Source organism: Pyxicephalus adspersus, chromosome 2 (assembly GCF_032062135.1).
Source record: "Pyxicephalus adspersus chromosome 2, UCB_Pads_2.0, whole genome shotgun sequence".
Taxonomy (NCBI): domain Eukaryota; kingdom Metazoa; phylum Chordata; class Amphibia; order Anura; family Pyxicephalidae; genus Pyxicephalus; species Pyxicephalus adspersus.
The window spans coordinates 6,449,621-6,467,849 of NC_092859.1; the positions used below are offsets into that span (position 1 = coordinate 6,449,621).

The 18,229-nt window shown below is 39.0% G+C and overlaps 1 protein-coding gene across 1 annotated transcript; it reads right to left on the minus strand.

Moving 5' to 3' along the window:
• Positions 1-614: 614 nt before the first annotated feature.
• On the minus strand, positions 615-6,695 carry LOC140322276 (extracellular calcium-sensing receptor-like). Its single transcript, XM_072398858.1, has 6 exons — positions 6,493-6,695; positions 4,263-4,392; positions 2,870-3,823; positions 1,985-2,212; positions 1,778-1,901; positions 615-1,573 (listed from the first exon to the last, which is right to left on the minus strand). The coding sequence occupies exons 1-6, from the start codon at positions 6,693-6,695 to the stop codon at positions 615-617; spliced, it is 2,598 nt and encodes an 865-aa protein (XP_072254959.1).
• Between the last annotated feature and the right edge of the window lie 11,534 nt (positions 6,696-18,229).

Here is an 18,229-nt window from a genome sequence, read left to right on the forward strand (position 1 = left end):
TGTAAAGTGCTGCCTAATATGTTGGTACTATATAAATACAAGATAATAATAAAATTTCTGCCCCCTTAGGGAGATTCACCTTACCTCTTGTTCTTTAGACAGGAAGTAAAGTAAACAAATTAAAAGTGAGGGAAGTCCTCTGTTTTTACAGGAACACGTGTCCCCATTGGAAAATCCTCATACTTTTCTGGTGACAGTACAAAGTTATGAATCTTTCCTTGCTTTTTGTGATAATAGTCAGCACAGGATAAATCAGCTCTTCAGGGAGAAAGACAGCAATACAAATCTCAAGGCAATTCTAACCCACCACCACTTAACATACACTTTTAATCTCTTTCTAAAGAAATGCAAGCATTCAATATGACAGTTGACACTCAGAAATGCTATGGCTTTGTGCATTTGGTAATGAGAAAAAGGGGCTTTGAAATGGTATTTTCTTCTGTTCCCTCCCACCATCCAATAAACCATTTCTGTCCTTTGGTATGGGGGCTAGATCTGGACACATCCTGGGAAATTTGAACCATGTACTATTTTGTTATCAGCTTTAAAGTTCTAAGAAGAAAAGTTTAGGTGGCGCCCAACAGACTGGTGTGGGCTTTAGAATATTTCAGTATTCAGTTGTATCTTTTGGAATTTGTTCTTCCAAGTGGTGGTAACACGGGAATGTTTTTAGTCTGTCTCTTCTGATGACCAGAAATAACGATTCGGGTGTTAAGTTGGGGCTGCAGCAGGATAATATAGACTTTGGGTGAGAAGATGCAAAACAAAAGACCAGCACTGGAGGATAAAATAGCAAACATCTCGGTTGCCACAGCCAGTTTTCCATGTGCGCTGATGTAGGTTGGAACAAAGGTTATCCAGACACTGAGAAACACCAACATACTGAATGTTATATGAGTAGCCTCATTAAAGGCTCCTGGTAGCTTCCTGGCCAAGAATGCCACCACAAAACAAACAGTGGACAATAGTCCAAGGTAACCAAGCATGAACCAAAATCCAATGTTGTAATTACATTGGATAAGTATTTTTCCTAAAACACTTGTGGTATCATATTCTGGAAATGGAGGGTTTACTAAGCACCATGATAGGCAAATGACTAACTGGACAGCTGTGCAATATATGGCAAACAGAATAGGCCACCGCACTCCTTTGGGTACTTTGAGACATCCACTCGGATTATTGGCACGGAAAGCCAAAACAACAATGAATGTTTTGGCCAACAGACAAGATATGCAGAGTGTAAAGGTCACACCAAATGTGGTTTGTTGAAAAAAACAGATCTGCTTTCCTGGCGGTGCAAGGAGTAAAAGGGGGCAAAGAAAGGAGAAAGTGAGGGCAACCAGGAGAATGAAACTAAGAACCCAATTATTTGCACGGACAAGAGGGGTTTCTCGGTTCTTGATGAAGAGTAATAGGACAAGAGCAGGAATAATGGAGCCAAAGATGGATGTAGTACCTAAAGAGATGCCAAGAGGTTCAGAAAAGGTTAGCAGCTCCACCATCCGAGGGATACAACGGTTCCGAGCAATATTTGGCCACTGGTTCTCTGGGCAATAAAAACAGTCAATAGCATCTGTCAGGGAACAACACAGGAAAATCAATATTATGGTCATATAAGATTTATTCATAACTAGAAAATCTAATTGCCTAAAAACTGAAAAAAAAATGATCTCACAAACTTAAAAATACAAAAAAAAAAAAAAATTGGACCATGGGGGCACCACCTCACATTTGTACACAACCAGCAAATCATTCCACAACATCCTGACCTGCTTACTTGTTTGATTAGAGATAGCTCCTGATGGGCAAGGCATGCAGTCAAAACAACAATGGGCTTTATCCCGATGTGGGGTTTTTCGAAATCCTGAAGGGCAATTTTCTGAACATACAGAAGCAGGCGGCTAAAATAAATTTTTGCAAGATGAAACAATGCTTTGAAAATTTGATCCATCAGACTGAACTGACTTGTCTACTCACACTTTACCTGATCAAAATGGTCTCCCCATTGAATGGCGCTTTTGTTGATGAACAAATCTTGACCTATCATGGCCCCACTTTCGTAACTTCCAACTTTCACCCAGCTTGTTTTTCCCGTTGGTTCCTCCTGCTGATTGATAATATCATATACTGCAGGTGCGTTTCCCAGAGAGTCAAAATATAGGTCGTCTCCAATGTTTCCTTTCAGTCGCACTCTCCAAAGGTAGTGAAGGAGCTGTAGTTGTAAACCAAAGACAGGAAGTAGAGAATGTAAAATACCTGCTAGAATATTCTGTACCAAATCCTATATTCTTGATGAGGGCTGACAATATGATCTCTTTTCTGGATTTAAAGCAGAACTAAACTTAAATCCCCCCTTGCTCCATCACTATGCCAACATCTTGGTGTTCACCCAGGTTCAAGGCTTTGGCCATCTTGGTCAGCTAGGTTTGAATGACATAACTCTTGAGCTTCTGCAGGAAGTCCAATCATTCCTGGCAGCCACTTGTGATGGGATCGTACAATGAGCTGCACATGTGCAACACAGAATGCATTATTTTAGTAAATGCCACTAGAATTTGACCAGGTATTGCCCCCTTGCAACCCCCCTACAATAGAGCTTAAATTGGGGTAGGAAGAAGCTGAATAAGCAGCCAGTCAATTGCATTGCAAGGCATTGTGCTATCAAGAATCATGCGTATAGGTAGAGAAAGATACACTCATCAGTCGGCTGCTTTTCCTTTTCTTGACTAGTCATGAGTAGAACTTTTTGGACCAAAATACAAAACCTTTGGCATATAAAACATCACCATTTTATCTGTGTAGTTAGCAGTTCAGTTGGACTTTAGCTTTAAATGTGTTCCCTATATCAATGCATCAATGACCACCTTACCTGCCATGGCTGAAAATGTTGAAGGTCTACACAATTTTTTAATTCCAATGTTCTGCCCATGTTTTGGCATGTGGTCATGTCTTGGAGAGCTTTGGAAATCATCTTCACTGCTTTGTAGACATTGTATGTTACTCGGAGGTCACCAATGTCTGAGAATATCTGTAGAGAAGCTGTATCCTCCAGTCCAGTACAAAATGGCTTTGTAGAAGAAGGAGACGGTGAAGTAAAAGCTACATTAGACAAAGACATGTTTGTAAAAGAAGAAGCAACATTTGATGCATTGGAAGCTGAAGATATGTTCACTAAAGTTGCAGATGGTTCAGGATAAATGTTATTTGGAAGAAGCAAGGATAAATGGTTTTCTTCTGGTGGCCATCGGCAGCTAAATGCTTCCTCCCAAAACTCCAAAAACAAAGGATGGTTGTTAAATTGTTTAGGATTTAAATCAAAGACAAATTTGCTGAAACCAGGTGCAGCCCCATTACGAAGAACAAGTCCTAGAGAACCTTTTAGAAAGTGGGAGAGCCAAGGATCCACCAGTCTAGGAGATGTAGACCAAGCATCAGTTGATAACCAGATTCTATCTTTGCTATCTCCATTACGTGCTAGCTCCACTAAAACTGGATTCAGGTAGGCTTCAAGGGAGAAGACAACCACCACCCTTGCTGTTGACTGTCTGATAATGTCTGCCACATGACTAACATCTTTCACAGAAGACGGAACCTTCTCCCAAAAAGCCAAGCATGCTCCTGTGGTCTTTAGCTCTTCTATAAATGTCTGGCCCAAGGTGGAAGCACTTGTTTCTTGAGTCAAGACACCAACCCATGACCAGCTGAAAGCCTGAAGGAGCCGAGCAAGACCTTTGGCTTGTGATGAGACCGTTGGCGCAACGCTTAAGGTCGATGGAAACAGGAAATGATTACTGAGCTTGGCTGGTGGAGCAAAGTAGCTGATCTGTAAGAAAAATATTCTTCAATAATAATTTTTTTTGGAAATGGTACAAAACCCAACCCAAACTCTCCCTTCATTTTGACTTTGAACTCAAAATTTTGTATGACCTACACAACATCTAAAGCTATATCAACCTTATCTGGGACATTCTGGAAAACTGTTGACTGCAGTAAGTGAGGCCAGATCTAATGTCCTAATATTCCTTCCCATCTTTATCCAAAACTAAGAAAGCAAATTATTGGCTTGTCACTTTGCAATATTGCCAATTGTTCCTTACCTGTGGGTAATTATGGAGTCCCAAAACACTGGCCAAACTCAATGCTGAGTCTTCCCCTGCATCTCCAAGCACTGCCAACAGCAATGGCAAGGGACCCCAACAACGATAACTTAATGGCCCCCCTGGACCTCCTGAAAGAAGCCATGAAGCTCCCCTTAAAGTTACTGTTGCATCACTGCAGGAGTCCATCACTGCTGCCCCCAGTGTCAAATTTGTCAGGGCTCCAGGAGTGCGGTTCACTTCTTCCACTGCAAAGAGGAATGCCAAAATCCAGCGGAAGGAACGAAAACTGAACCTGATGGGAGAAGAAAGATGGATATATCAAGGAAATATATAGGATAATATTTGTTTAAAATCATTTATAATATAATGTATGTAAAGTGCAGCATTAGGTGTAGAAGGAGAAAATGTACTTTTGGAGGAACTGATTTTTTAGTTTTATTTAGTGTTGAACCATTATGGAGCCCTTTACATAGCACTTTACATAGTCATGTCTTTTGCTCTGTATGGTCGGTATAATCCTCAGCATCTCTTTTGAATCCATATATCTGAACACTGGACCATAGAACTATGGGGGGAAGGGTGATTACATATATCTGAGCCATGTCTGATATATTATTGCAATGTCCCTGACATTTGTGCACTGTATATGCTGATGTGTGTGCTTTATGCAGCCTGTAGAGTTGTACATTAACTTTCCACAATCTAATTCTGAGAATCAAATAACATTTTGAAGTAACCCAGCATAACATTGAAATGAATCAACTGTAAACGTGTTGAAAGCAAACACATGCCGTAATTTTAGCTGAGCTAACCCTGCAATAAAAATCAGTAATAGCAATCCATATCGTATCTATAATAGTTTTTGTTTTTTTTTAAGACCATTTAATTCTTAATTCAATCTCTGATTTATTGACTTTACCCAGTGTGATGACTGTTCTTCTGATGCTGCTCCATATGCTGCTCGTCTATTGGTCTTGTTGTAATCCCTCAGTCAACACAGGGTGATCTTTTTTGTAGGTAAAAAGGGGCAGCTGTCCTGTCCCTTTTCCCCCCACCTCCACAATGCTCCCTAATATAGTCTTTTCCTTCGTTATAGCCCTCCAAGAGCTCCAACAAACACCTGGAACTCATCTTTTCCCCATTGGGCCAAGCCAAGACCATAGATTAACTGGGGATTTTACAATACCAAATCAGTGGAAAAAATAGACAACTAAGACCTTTATTATGCACACTAACTTTGTTTAATTTGTTTAGCTCAACACTCAGTCTGGCATTAACTTTGATGCATACATTTTGGGCATTAACTTTGATGTTTACTGCACAACAGGTACTACAGTTACTTGAGTAGCCAAAAATCTACACCAAAATGACAAGTCCAAGTCCTACGCCCAACCACCCAGCTATTACAAAGAAGGAAAGGAGGCATCTAGGTTCAGAAGAATTTGAAGAAAATGTGTCCAGTCTACCTAAAAAAGACATTTTCTTAAGGCAGCTCCCCAGTATAAATATTAATAATTTTATAAAGAGCCAACATATAACACGAGCGATTTACAGTCCATAGTCATATGGTCCATAGTCATATCACTAGCTGTCACTCAAAGGTGCTCACAATCTAATGTCCCTACCATAGTCATATGTCATCACCACAGTCTAAGGCAAATCAAGGGGAAACCAATTAACCCAAAATTAAGACCCAAGGCCACGTAAACATGTGGACAACATACAAACTTCTTGGAAATAGTGTCCTGGCTTAGATTTGAATCTGTAACCTAGTGCTTTAAAAGTGAGAGTGCTAGTCACTGAAGCAACCGTGTTGCCAACCATGTATTGGCCACTAGTCTGCTCAAGTGTCGGAGCATCTGACGATACAAGGAGGAATCCATCAGACAAATCATGTTTAATCCAGAAGTCATTTTTTTAGAAGCCCTATGCAATACAAAAGCCAATTAGCTTTTTAATATGTGAGACATTTCCATTTTTGTCCGGTTTTCTCCTTCCACCTGCAGATATAGGAGAATGACACCTTCGTTATGATCTTGTTGGAGGCTTTAAAGTCAACATCAGTGGGGAAATCTCATCATGGAAACTTCTTAGATATTTATGAAGCCCAGTGGGTGGTGAAACCCAACAGTGCTCAGCCAACATGGAAATATCGTATTAGATAGAGTGAATCTTTAAATTCTAATACTAGAGGCAGTGGAAGGTAAGATGTGAACGATGATGAATGATTAATGATCATCATGATGATAAGCCAAGTTGAGCTATTGTGGTCACTGCCAACAAGCTTCTCCTATATCTGTAGTCATAATTTCATGATTAGGGTGATTGGTGTATGAATTCTACTTGCACTGGTCTCTTTCTATCAAGTCCTGGATTCACCCTATATACTCACTGTTTGCAAGACTCCAAACCTGGCGGTTCTGTGAAGGTTTCTTGTTTGGTCCCAGGGTTTAAGTGGAGAGGAAAGACCCCACCAATATGAATGTCGGCCTTCTGCACGTACCCCATTACCCCTTGCTGATGCAGAAGACACTCAGCCTTCACTTGGATAGTGTGATCCAAAAGAAGAAACAAGCTCACTGCAACAGATAACATGATCCTATTACAATCAAAATGAGTAAAGAATAAAAATGATTTCCTGATAGGTGCCAGTTCTACCAAACACAGTGCCCGATTCACAGCCCAGTACCATTCTTGGCTTTATATCTGCTTAGCAGCTAAATTCTTGATGAATAGCTGATTGCCAGAGTATTTAAATATCTCTAGCCCTAGAGGGGTGAAGAGGCACTTGGGACCTCACAGTGAAGAAAATAGGACGTAGATATAATCACAATTTAATCTGAGAGTTCCTATGCGTCATCGTTGATCTGTGAGATCTTCAAATCCCAAATTAATTTAATCCAAGTTGTTAAAATTTTTACATTTACAAGCACTTTAGGTATACAGATAAATACACTGTGGAAATAAATAATTTATATATATTTGTGATTTGTGCTAAAAGGAATGTGTGTAAATCCTGAGAGCTTTTTCCAGTACTTTGCAGTACTTTTGCCAGTTTGCCTTTTGCACTCCTTGACCTAGGTAGCTCGGAGGTCCGCTGTCCTCTTTTCTACCTGCATCCTCCCTTTACCCAATAACCAATCAAAGATTGTGAATCACTATGGCCAAGCTTTAGTATTACCTTTTATTTAAAAAAACAACCTATATTTAACCATAACATAACATTAACATACAATACTAACTGCATAAAGTGCTAAATTTATTACCTTCTTATACCAACCTAAATGCATCTATCTATCTATCTATCTATCTATCTATCTATCTATCTATCTATCTATCTATCTATCTATCTAATATGTATCATAAACCATCCTTACCACCAATTCTCCCCTGGAACCCAAAAACACCTGTCAGGTTCCCAGTCCTTGAAGCCTCCTCTCCTACACAACCTCCTTCTGGGTCTACTACTACCGTCTTTTTTTTCTCCCAGCCGTACTGTCATAGCTCGGGAACTATATTCTTTACCTGCAGCCCAATCATTATATCCAACTTAAGCTACGTATACATGTCCAATGGTTCCTCCCCGATATTCAGCTAAGTCCTGATATCGGACGAGGATCTGGTGTGTGTACAGCGCCTGTCCTCCATTGTCTGAACGACCGTCCTGGCGGATCCACGGAAGACAAACGACGAACTACCCTAATGCAAGGGTAAGGGTAGAGCGAGCAGCAGGGTGCCGCTCCATCCTTCTCCCCCTCCCCTTTCCATAGAACAGAACAGTGGTGTATGTACAGCACTCGTTCATGCATCGTGCAGTCCTTAGTCGTTGGAAAGGATCGTGAAAGATCCTTTCCAACGACTATAATTTTATGCAGCTTTACATATGATACCAAATTTAGAGATACAGCACCTATGATATCACTGCAAACACATAACAATTATTATGTCCTTAAGGACCTCCAAACTGCCCCTAAAAACTCCCAGTCTAACACCCCTTAACCAATCCCAATAATGGGTTGGAGGGAGGGAAACTTGCACCTTAGCTGATGACAGCTCCCCTCACTTTCTGTTCCAGTCCCCTTTCACAGCTTCCTTGCTCCACCCTTGACCTTTCCAGCTAATCACCTCCTTAACCTATTTTTCAGGCTCCCAGCCCATTACCCCTCATCTTCCAGCTTCCTATAGCACCTGGTCATGATGGCCTTCCACTTAAACTCCCTTCCTCTTTCTGCCCCAGGCCTCACTTTACTTGGGATACCTAACTCATAGACCTAATTGTCAGCCCAACGGCCAACTAAAGGAGTTAGCATGGAAGGTAACAAAGCTGCTGCTAGTTGCAGGGCAGTGGTTTAGTGTAGTCAGTCTCTAACAGAGATTGCTGCAACTGGCACAAAAAAAAGTTTGTAATAGTGTTCCAAAGTTTTTCATATATGGTAAAAATTGATGGAAGAAAAGATTTGGGTTTGCATACCCTTCAACTTCCAAAATAGGCTAAAAAATAGGCTAGGTAAAGTCTGGAAATATTTGCAAGTCTTAAACATATGCTTTAAAAAGGAATATATATATATTTCCATTGATCTATTTCTGATGAACCCATAGGAAGTAAGGTGAAATGTCCCATGGGCTCATTTGTCTAAATCTAAATCTCTTTAGACCAATATGTTTAGGCTTGCCAAAGGGTTTAAAGACATTTGATAGACCTGGGGAGCTGCCTCCTCTAGAAAAAACACCCCAGACTTGGGATTTTTGACCTGGATTAGGCCATATTCCCAACCAGAGTTACAATGTATTATTTGATTAAGAACAAACCATATATACTCAAATATAAACTGATCTGGACATAAATGGAGGTACTTACTTTGCTACTTAATTAAAAATACAGAAAAATGACTTTGACGTTCAACATAAACCTTTAACACAAAATTTGGCCAGCAATGCTATCATTCAAAACTGTAAACAATAAAAATGCCAATACCATAATGTAAATAAATACATTTATGTGTATGACTTTAAAAAATGTCATTAATAATAAAAGGAAAAAAATAATTCATTTTGGCTTAGTATGTATATTTTATTTGCTTTTTTTCAGGTACTTTTGGATTGGTTATGAAGGGTCAATTTTTTGTGCATTTTCATTAATGACCATCAGTAGATGGCACTGTGTCATCATGTAAAGTTTGTAACCAACTAAAGACTAATGTTTTAGATGGCAAGAGTTTGTTAGACACTTTACACAAAGACACAGCACCATCAACTGGTGCGACCTGAGTATAAACTGAGATTCTTTTTCTAATGGTATTTTGAGAGGGAAATTTTTTTAGTTTATATTTGAGAATATAGGAATTAAATATATCTCACTAAAGAGATGTCACCATAGATGTTCGGATAACATTTTGTGGAAACATTATTAAAATTTCCACTCAAATTAGCAGATAGTAGAGCAAGTATAATTCTTACTGTAGAACTATGGCCAGGTTACGGACATTCAAATATTTAAACATTCTGAACAGTCAGTAAATTGTTAGTCCTCCCATTGACCCCTGTATCTACAGCTGCTGTGGAATAATGTATCCTCAGTTATGCAGCAGAAGGTTCCTAGTTGTTTTCCACTTTTTCTCTGTAACTCAGCTTCTTCTCTCAGCAGTTACTTGGCACCCTTGTAATTTAATCCAAAAACAGGGCAGGTGCACAGGAAGAAAGGGAGCAGAGTGATCAGATGTGAATAACTGATCCTTATGTAAACTTTGATTATTAATTTCTCCACAATGGCTAAAACTACAGAGGTCAGTGAGGACTTATTTTAAAGCTTAACAGTTGAACTGTTTGTTGACGATATGGCTACTTTCAGACTCATCCTCCATCAATCCTAACTTTTCTCAAACGTTTACTTATTTTACTAGACTATACTTAGTTACTAGATTAATAGCAGGAGACACTCAGGAGACTGGACGTTTATAAGGACCCAGTGTGATTTAGCCAAATGGAACTAAATGTTAAACAGGTAGGTATGACAGTAGTGGATTGGTTGAATGGGAGCAGTTAGGAGTGTGGCTTAACCTTCGGTACAATGCTGTGGTCAACTGCAGGTCGGAAAGGGCCACATGGGTAATGGTTGGGAACCATCCTGTGCACATTTTTGCATGCAGCTGCATGCACATGGACATGTTTGATCAATATAGGGAATAGGTACAGGCCTTTATACCCCCTCTCCAACAACACACACTTACCTTCACTTCTCCCCGGCCCTGTCACAGAGAAGTATGTGACTCTCTCCTATTCTTCTTATATAATAGCATTTGGTGCTTGGTCTTGTGCCCTCTGGGGGTGGGTGAGGGGAACATCCTCAGCCCTGTATATGTTTCGACTTAAAATTGCTAATCCTCAACTCCTGCTAATCACACCTCTAATCCCATTTTCTAGTTAAAAGGCACATTGCAAGCTAATATAAATCATTTATGGAAAAGGAAAAACAATGCAAGTATGAAATTCAAATACCTGATTTAAGGATGAGTATAAACAGGTTTGGGAACACCTGAACATCACAGCTACATGACCTTGTTGGACATCCTATTCCATAACCATGGTGTATTAACACTTTAAACAATGCATGGGCTGGTTAAATGGAGCATAATATGATATTTAAAAGAGGCGACCCTTTTAGACTAATTTAGAGACAACCATGAATCATATCCACCATGGTGGCCCTGGAATTATTGTACTTACTGTGCTGTGGTACCTACAGTAATATTTATGCACCCAATGCATGCATTTAGGTACAAGGGAGGGGTGAATTCTTTCCACTAAAAACTTTAAAATTGTATTTTTTAATTTCAAATGGAGCCCCTCCAGGCTCATTGGTCTTCGGGGAGATCAGGTCAAATTGTGAGGTTTACCATTTTCAGCTCATAGACATGATCTGCCTACTACATCACTTTCAAAGCCAAAAGTTGTCGCGACAAAAAGTGAACAAACCGAATTTATGGCCACTGGTGAGATCAGGAAGTGATGTTGGATGAGAAAACCTGGCCCACCACCAGCTTGCCTTCTCACCCCATTGATGGGTGTGCAGCTTGGTGATGGCAGGAGAAAAAGTGGATAGGGCTAAACAGACACTCAAGATTCAAGACTTGCAAGTAGGGCAAAAAAAGGGAATACTGCATTTGGCTATGTTAAATAAATAAAGAGGAACTAAACTTAAAATGCCCCAAAACATTCACTTACCTTCAATCCCGCAGTGCAGTTTGATCCATCCAGAGGTCTCTTCCATGGAGTCCCAAGTCGCCCAGGCATCTGCCTTCAGGCCGGTGCTCCAGCCGCCGCCATTTTCGCCTCTTCTGTTACTGGTTCTTATTACTACGTCACCCGACCCAGGCGGGAGATCGGGTGATGTAGGTTGGAAAAAAACTTTGAATGCGCATGCACAGTGAGATTTTTTCCCTTTTCACCTAAAAGCTCCTTCTGCGCATGCCTGAGTTGCTAAGGCATGAGCAGAAGGATTACCCGAGAGGCTTTGTACGTCCATTCTATAAGAATTACGGGGCGGTGCTGCAAAAAAAAAAAAAAAAACAAACAACAGAATTTTTACTTTACATTATAGGGTTGTCTACGCTTTTAAGTGAAAATTCTGAGTTTAGGTACTCTTTAAAGCAAACATATTACACCTATCAATGTGAAAGTGTGCACTGTGATCACCAGAGGGAGCAGTTGTGATAATAATGAATGCTAAAACCTAACACATGAGATACATTTGTAGCTATAAAGCATTTAGGAAACCTATTGAAGACTAGAGTATGTCATCATTATCTATATCTATGTACCTATAATATTTGTGTGAAGTTGACTGTTGCCAATTGGCCATGTGTGCTGTTCATCCATCTTCCATCCATCTTCAGAGAACCCCTGGTATGGTTCATATATCCACATCTTACAGTATATTAGCATGGTGGAAAGGGGGAAGAATGCCTCATACATTGCTGGCCAATTGGGAAGAATATCACCCTTACAGATAGCCAAAAAGTTGGTGTCATTTAAACTGACCTTAGAGGCACAAATTTCTCATTGCTCAAGGAACCCCTTGCAACCTCTAGAGCAGGGGTGTGCAAAGTTTTATGGCCACTAGGCCATTTATGGGGTGGGCGGGAGAACACTAGGCCGGACCCGCCATAATGGCTCCCCCCATCACCAGGGAATGCCCCCTGAAGTGAAATCCCTCTCCTCCGTATGCATTGCAGAGGAGAGGTATTTAACTTCAGGGAGCTTTCCCTATTTACCGTGGCGGTGGAAGTATCAACGCTGACCGCAGTAAATAGGGGAGAAACTGCAAAGGGGCAGCACCGAAGCTCCAGTGGCTCCAGCTCCAGTAGTTCCTAATGCCCCCTGGCCAATCCGCCAGCAACCCGCAGTCCTGAAGCCGCAGGCTGCCTGCCTGCATAAGGCCGGATTGGCCAGGGGGGGCATTAGGCTGGAACAAACTACCAGCTAGGCCTAAAGGCCAGAGTTTGCCGACCCCTGCTCTGGAGGAACCGTAGGGATCCATGGAACCCTTATAGAGAAACACTAGTCTGCACAATCACAAGAGCAAGGTTTGTGTAGTGTCCTTCCACAAACTTTAATGTTCTACAGTCACTGAAATAACACTGAGACCCTATTTGCTCAACAAAGTTAAACGGTGAAGACATCTGGTCCCCTGATTGGCAGTGGTGGCACCAACTGACAAGATTCACCCAGTCAAATGTCTTACACTGATGTCACAAAGTCCCCTGACTGACAGTAGAGTCATCTTTCCTATTACTTTCCTATATTAATTTCCTAAATTACAATGGCTAGCAGTCTCTTTGCTTATTCTAGCAGGACCAAAATTTGGGTGAACGATTGTTGAAAACTATAATAGGCAGACTCCATAGACTTGCTGGGCCAGCATAAAATTCTCAGTGTTTAACAAATAGAAATAGAAAAATAGAAATGCAATACAAAAACAACAACAATAAAAATGTAAATATTAAAACAAATAATTTAAAATACATATCATAATAATATGCAATAATGTAGCACAATGGCACATTGGTCTTTAGAAAATTATTATTTTTTTATGGTATTATTTTAAATTTATAAATTAATCTGTTATAATAATGAACAAAGATTCTGTGTGCAGCAGACACTAAAAGCCAGCGTATTGTGATCTGTCATCTGAGACCATTCTGAGTGTTTTATTCTCTTTTTGTAAAATGCCACTTTAATAAGAAAAAATGTTTCAGCATTTCCAAGTAGTAATATATCTAAAAAAAAACCAAAAAAACAAACAAATATAAAATATTATTTATATATATATTTGCCTTTTTTTATTATATACATAGTATATTATTATTATATTATATACTGGGCCACCATAAAATCCACAACTTTAAATAGTGTAATTTAATAAATAAAAAAAGTATTAAGTATAATTAAAATGTTAAGTTATAATCTTAAGTGTATCATAAAAATCAAATAAATCATTTAAAGAATGAAACAATTTCAAAAATTGTTATATATGCACAACATTTTTATTATTATTATTATTATTATTGTTTTTAGTTATTATTGTAAAATATATATTGATTTGTGCACTATGTATAAACACTTTTTACTTTATTATATGCAGACATATAATTCAAACCATGAACAATATATAATTTTCTAGGTAATAAGACAAATATAATAATTTCCAGCCGGCGTCTCTCCCGGGAGAAGCTGCTTTATAGAATATAATGACAGTCTATTTACTGGCAGAGGCTGAACCTGCGTCCTGTCCGCAGGGATAGTGATTGTTGTGTAGTTTCCATCTTTCCTGAGCAGCACTCACAGAGCCAGGCAATCCTCAGTCCTATTAGATGAAGCCTCCTAGGTGTTACCCTGAGCAGCAGGTGTGGACGGAGGGGTAATTATATATCATTAGGGGCTTTGGGGGACACCTGGACCAGGATATAATCTCAGAGGGGAGGTGTGTGTACACTCAGCCATCTCACACACAATTACCTCCCAAATGTTCCTGTAATTGTCAGAAACATTATCTCTGGGTTATTTGACGCTAACAGCCTGATGCCATTTACAGCCCAGGCGCCTCGTTCTCCCCTCTGGGAGCACCTATGATTATCCGCTGTGAGTCTGATGTAGAGACAAAGAAAGTGTTCAGGCAATAGTAAGAAACATGCGGCAGCAGGTAATATAAAGTAAAAGAAGAAATTGATTAATTTTGAAGTTGCATATATAATTTATTTCTAATATATATTATCATTATATACTATTATTGTAGATTATTTAATATTATTATAAATTAAAAATATACAAATCACATCTGTTATTTCAATACGACCATCATTATTAAAATAATAATAAATAACAAATATATTAATAAAGATTTAAAAATAAATCACAAACATGCTAAAGGCTTACTATAATTTTTATTTGTAATTTTGTTTGGAGTATATTTTGACCCAATTACTAAAATACCAGCTATATAAGCCTAAATGTCATTTTAGAAGTTTGCAGTGTTTTTAAATCTACAGCTTTCATTTTAAAAAAACATGGTGACTTGTTTCGGCACTTTCTGTAAGGTGACATTTCTGTCCTTGTCTCCCAAATATTCTACTGCGTTGTCACCTGGCCAAATGGTCTTCCAATAGCTATTTTACAGCTATTTTAAGACACATTAATCAGACATGGCCCACTGCTGACACCATGGGTTATTGCTAAAATGCAGGACTGGATAACAGCAGCACTAAATAGGGACGAACATGCAAACTGCAATATGGAACATTTTATTGGTGCTACACAAGCTGTTGTCAAACTGGCAATAAACAGTAAAGTGCACTTTCCTAACTAACATCCTTATGCAGTTTGTTAGCTTTCTCTATCCTTTCCCAACAGCAGAAATAGTGTACAGGCAGTGATTCAGTATATACATTAGGAGGCCACAGGCATCACAGCAGTGTAAAATATACCAAGTGTGTTTTAAATAGCAAAGCTAGGCCCAAATGTACCAGAGGCAAAGGGTACACCCTACATGAAATAGAATAATGAAGTATAATAATAAAGTATGGTATAAGAATAATAAAGGGATTTATACATTGTAGAGCATACAGCAGTGTAAAATGTGCCAGTAGTAGGACACTTTTGATTAGAAAAGCTAGACCCAAATGTACCAAAAGCAAAGGGTATACCCTACATGAATTAGAATAATGAAGTAATAATAAAGGCATTAATACATTGCAGAGCATACAGCAGTGTAAAATGTGCCAGTAGTAGGACACTTTTGATTAGAAAAGCTAGGCCCAAATGTACTACAGTCAAAGTGTACCAACTGGGGCTCAACTGTACAAACTGCTGCAAGAATTAAGACACTTCTGGGGTTTTACTAGAATAATTAGTAAACTACTACTAAAAGAAATGACGACACTGCAGGGGGTACAGTAGTGCAACACATGCCAGCAGCAGGACACTTTTAAAACAGCCAGAAACTTTTCAAAGCTAGGCCCAAATTTACTAGAGACACAGGCTAGGGCTCTACTTTAGGAATTAGGATACTGCTGGTGTTATTTTAAATTAATTAAGACAATGTAGAGGATACAGAAGTGATAAATGTGTCAGCAGTGGGACACCTTTAAATTGAAAGCCTCAGAATAAATCTATGGGTTGGAGGAATCCTTGTAATAAATGGCCATTTAATAGAGCCCCCAGGCAAACATAATACAAAAACAAATGACAGGATGATTGGCCAAAGAGATAGCAATCAGAAGTACACTGCCAGAGTACAGAAAGGGATTTACTATAAGACTTGTGATGCCACGGATAACATAGCAGTGAAAAATCTATCAACAGTAGGACCATTTTTAATTGCAAGGCTAGGCCCAAATGTACTAGAGGCAAAGGGTATACACTGGGGTCTACTACAGGAAGTAAGACATTGCAGAGGATACAGCAGTGTAAAATGTGCTAGCAGTAGGACACTTTAAGTTAGCAAAGCTTGGCCCAAATGTTCCAGAGGTAAAGGGTACCAGCTGGAGCTCTAGTACGAGAATGAAGATACTGCTAGGTCTCTACGTAAGTAATTAAAACACTGCAGATTATAATAGAAGTGTAACATGTAATAGAAGTGTAACATGTGCCAGCAGTAGGACTCAATTAAATAGCAAAGCTTAGCCTTATTATACTAGCAGCAAAAGGCACATGCTGGAGATATACTACAAGACTTAGGACACTGCAGGATACAGCAGTGTAAAATGTGCCAGCAGTAGGTTAGCATAGTTAGGCCCAAATGTACTAGAGGCAAAAGGGTACCAGCTGGGACACTGCTGCAAAAATTAAATTACTATTGCTGGGGATCTAATAAATTAAATTAGGACATTGCAGGGGGTGTAGCTTTGTAACATGATCCAGCAGCAGGACACTTTTAACCCCCCTGGTGTTCTAATTCTGTCCGTATTTCCATGCAAAAAGCGTTACTTTTTTTTGCATGGAAATTTATTTTACATTTTAGGTCTATAAATCTTAGGCATAATTTACCAAAATATGTCCAATATTTAATACATTTATTATAAAATTTAAATAAAAAAACACAAAAATCTGTAACAAAAAAAAATACAAAAATAGTGAAACATGTAATAAACCTGTACAGTAGCATGTATAATATATAGAACGTCTATGCAATCGCTGGCTGAAGATCGAAGAAAGAAGACGTGTCCCGAGGACCTGCAGGGACCAGCAGGATGCCGGGGGACAAAAACGGAGCAAGGTAAGTGTTTTCTTTTTAATATTTTAGCGACCCCAGGCGTGACTCTCTAAATCTCAGAAGATTTGGATGAAAACTTCATTTGGATAGCACCAACATATTACGCAGCGCCGTAAATTAAATAGGGGTTGAAAATGACAAAATACAAACAATGACACAGGAGGATGAGGAGACCCTGTCCAAAAGGGCTTACAATCCATGATTCACAATGAACCCATGGTAGCAGCTAGAGAGGGTCAATGAGTTGCAGAAAGTTAATTCAAGTTGGTAATATTTGCATATATTTGCATAAAATGTGAAAGTCTGCTTCTCATTGACTATTTAGTATGGTTATCAGTTTTTACATTTTGGAATGGTGACATGACCATTTCCTTCATTCTCCTTAGCTGTGACTGTGGTCCTGAAGCAGCAACTCCATGACATGGTAGAAAAGTCATATCCAGCTCTATAGCCCCCGAAATGCTTATGTGACGGTCCACTGCTGCAGCTAAAGCTATTGATAATCATAAGGGAGAAGGGGCCTGATGGCATGTAACTAGCCTATGTGAGGGTGGGCACACTGGGTAGCGTCTTTTTCCAGTGAGAGAGGAGGAAGTTGTGGCCACATGAAGTCCAATAACCCAGCAGTGACAGTAGTGACTAAAGGGGACAACTCTGTAGAAAACCCAACAGAGTGCACATATTGTTGTCACCCTTAAACCATTCTCATTTTGTTGGCAGTAGCAATAGGAAATGTTTGCCTGTAGAATAGTTCAAACAGAATGTTCTATACTCCTTAAAATTGAAATTTTACCCTTTAATTTCCCAGTGCAATTTTAATTACCTTGAAAGATTGGTGGTTAGCCATTCATACTCAGTTTTTGTTGTTGGTAAGACTACCACAATTTGTTTTAAATATTAAAAGATGACATTTGTATATTGGATTCAACTTTATTATACTCTCTTTTCTTGAAAGCACCTCATTAAACACTCTGAAAATCAGAATATTATTTAACTTTTTTATTACAATTTATTTTTACATATTTCAATACATTAAAGTGAACCTGTGACCAAATCACACATTAAAGCATTTATATATTCCCAACAAGCATTAGAAGCACTTTAATATAAGATCTCATTCACCTCTGTTTTCATAAACGTTGCACAGAAATTCATCTTCAGCAGGATCTAAGATTATAGAAACCAACATAAACCTGACTCAGGGTCTTTGCTGTGATCTTTGAGGATCTTTGAGAAAGAATAACATTAGAAGCAGCTAGAGGAGATAATGATATTTTGTTTCGGAGCTCCTTAATTGCCTGTAAAGTATAAGTACATAGTTTAATGTCCATAATCTGGGCACAGGTTTTGTTTATTTGAAATA

Bases quoted from the DNA above. Each gene is read 5' to 3' on its own strand.
- LOC140322276 (XM_072398858.1), bottom strand. From the start codon at position 6,695: ATGTTATCTGTTGCAGTGAGCTTGTTTCTTCTTTTGGATCACACTATC. The intron at 4,393-6,492 runs GTGAGTATATAG...TTCTCCCATCAG, and splicing joins GGTTTGGAGTCTTGCAAACA to GTTCAGTTTTCGTTCCTTCC. The intron at 3,824-4,262 runs GTAACTTTAAGG...TTTTTCTTACAG, and splicing joins ACTCCTGCAGTGATGCAACA to ATCAGCTACTTTGCTCCACC.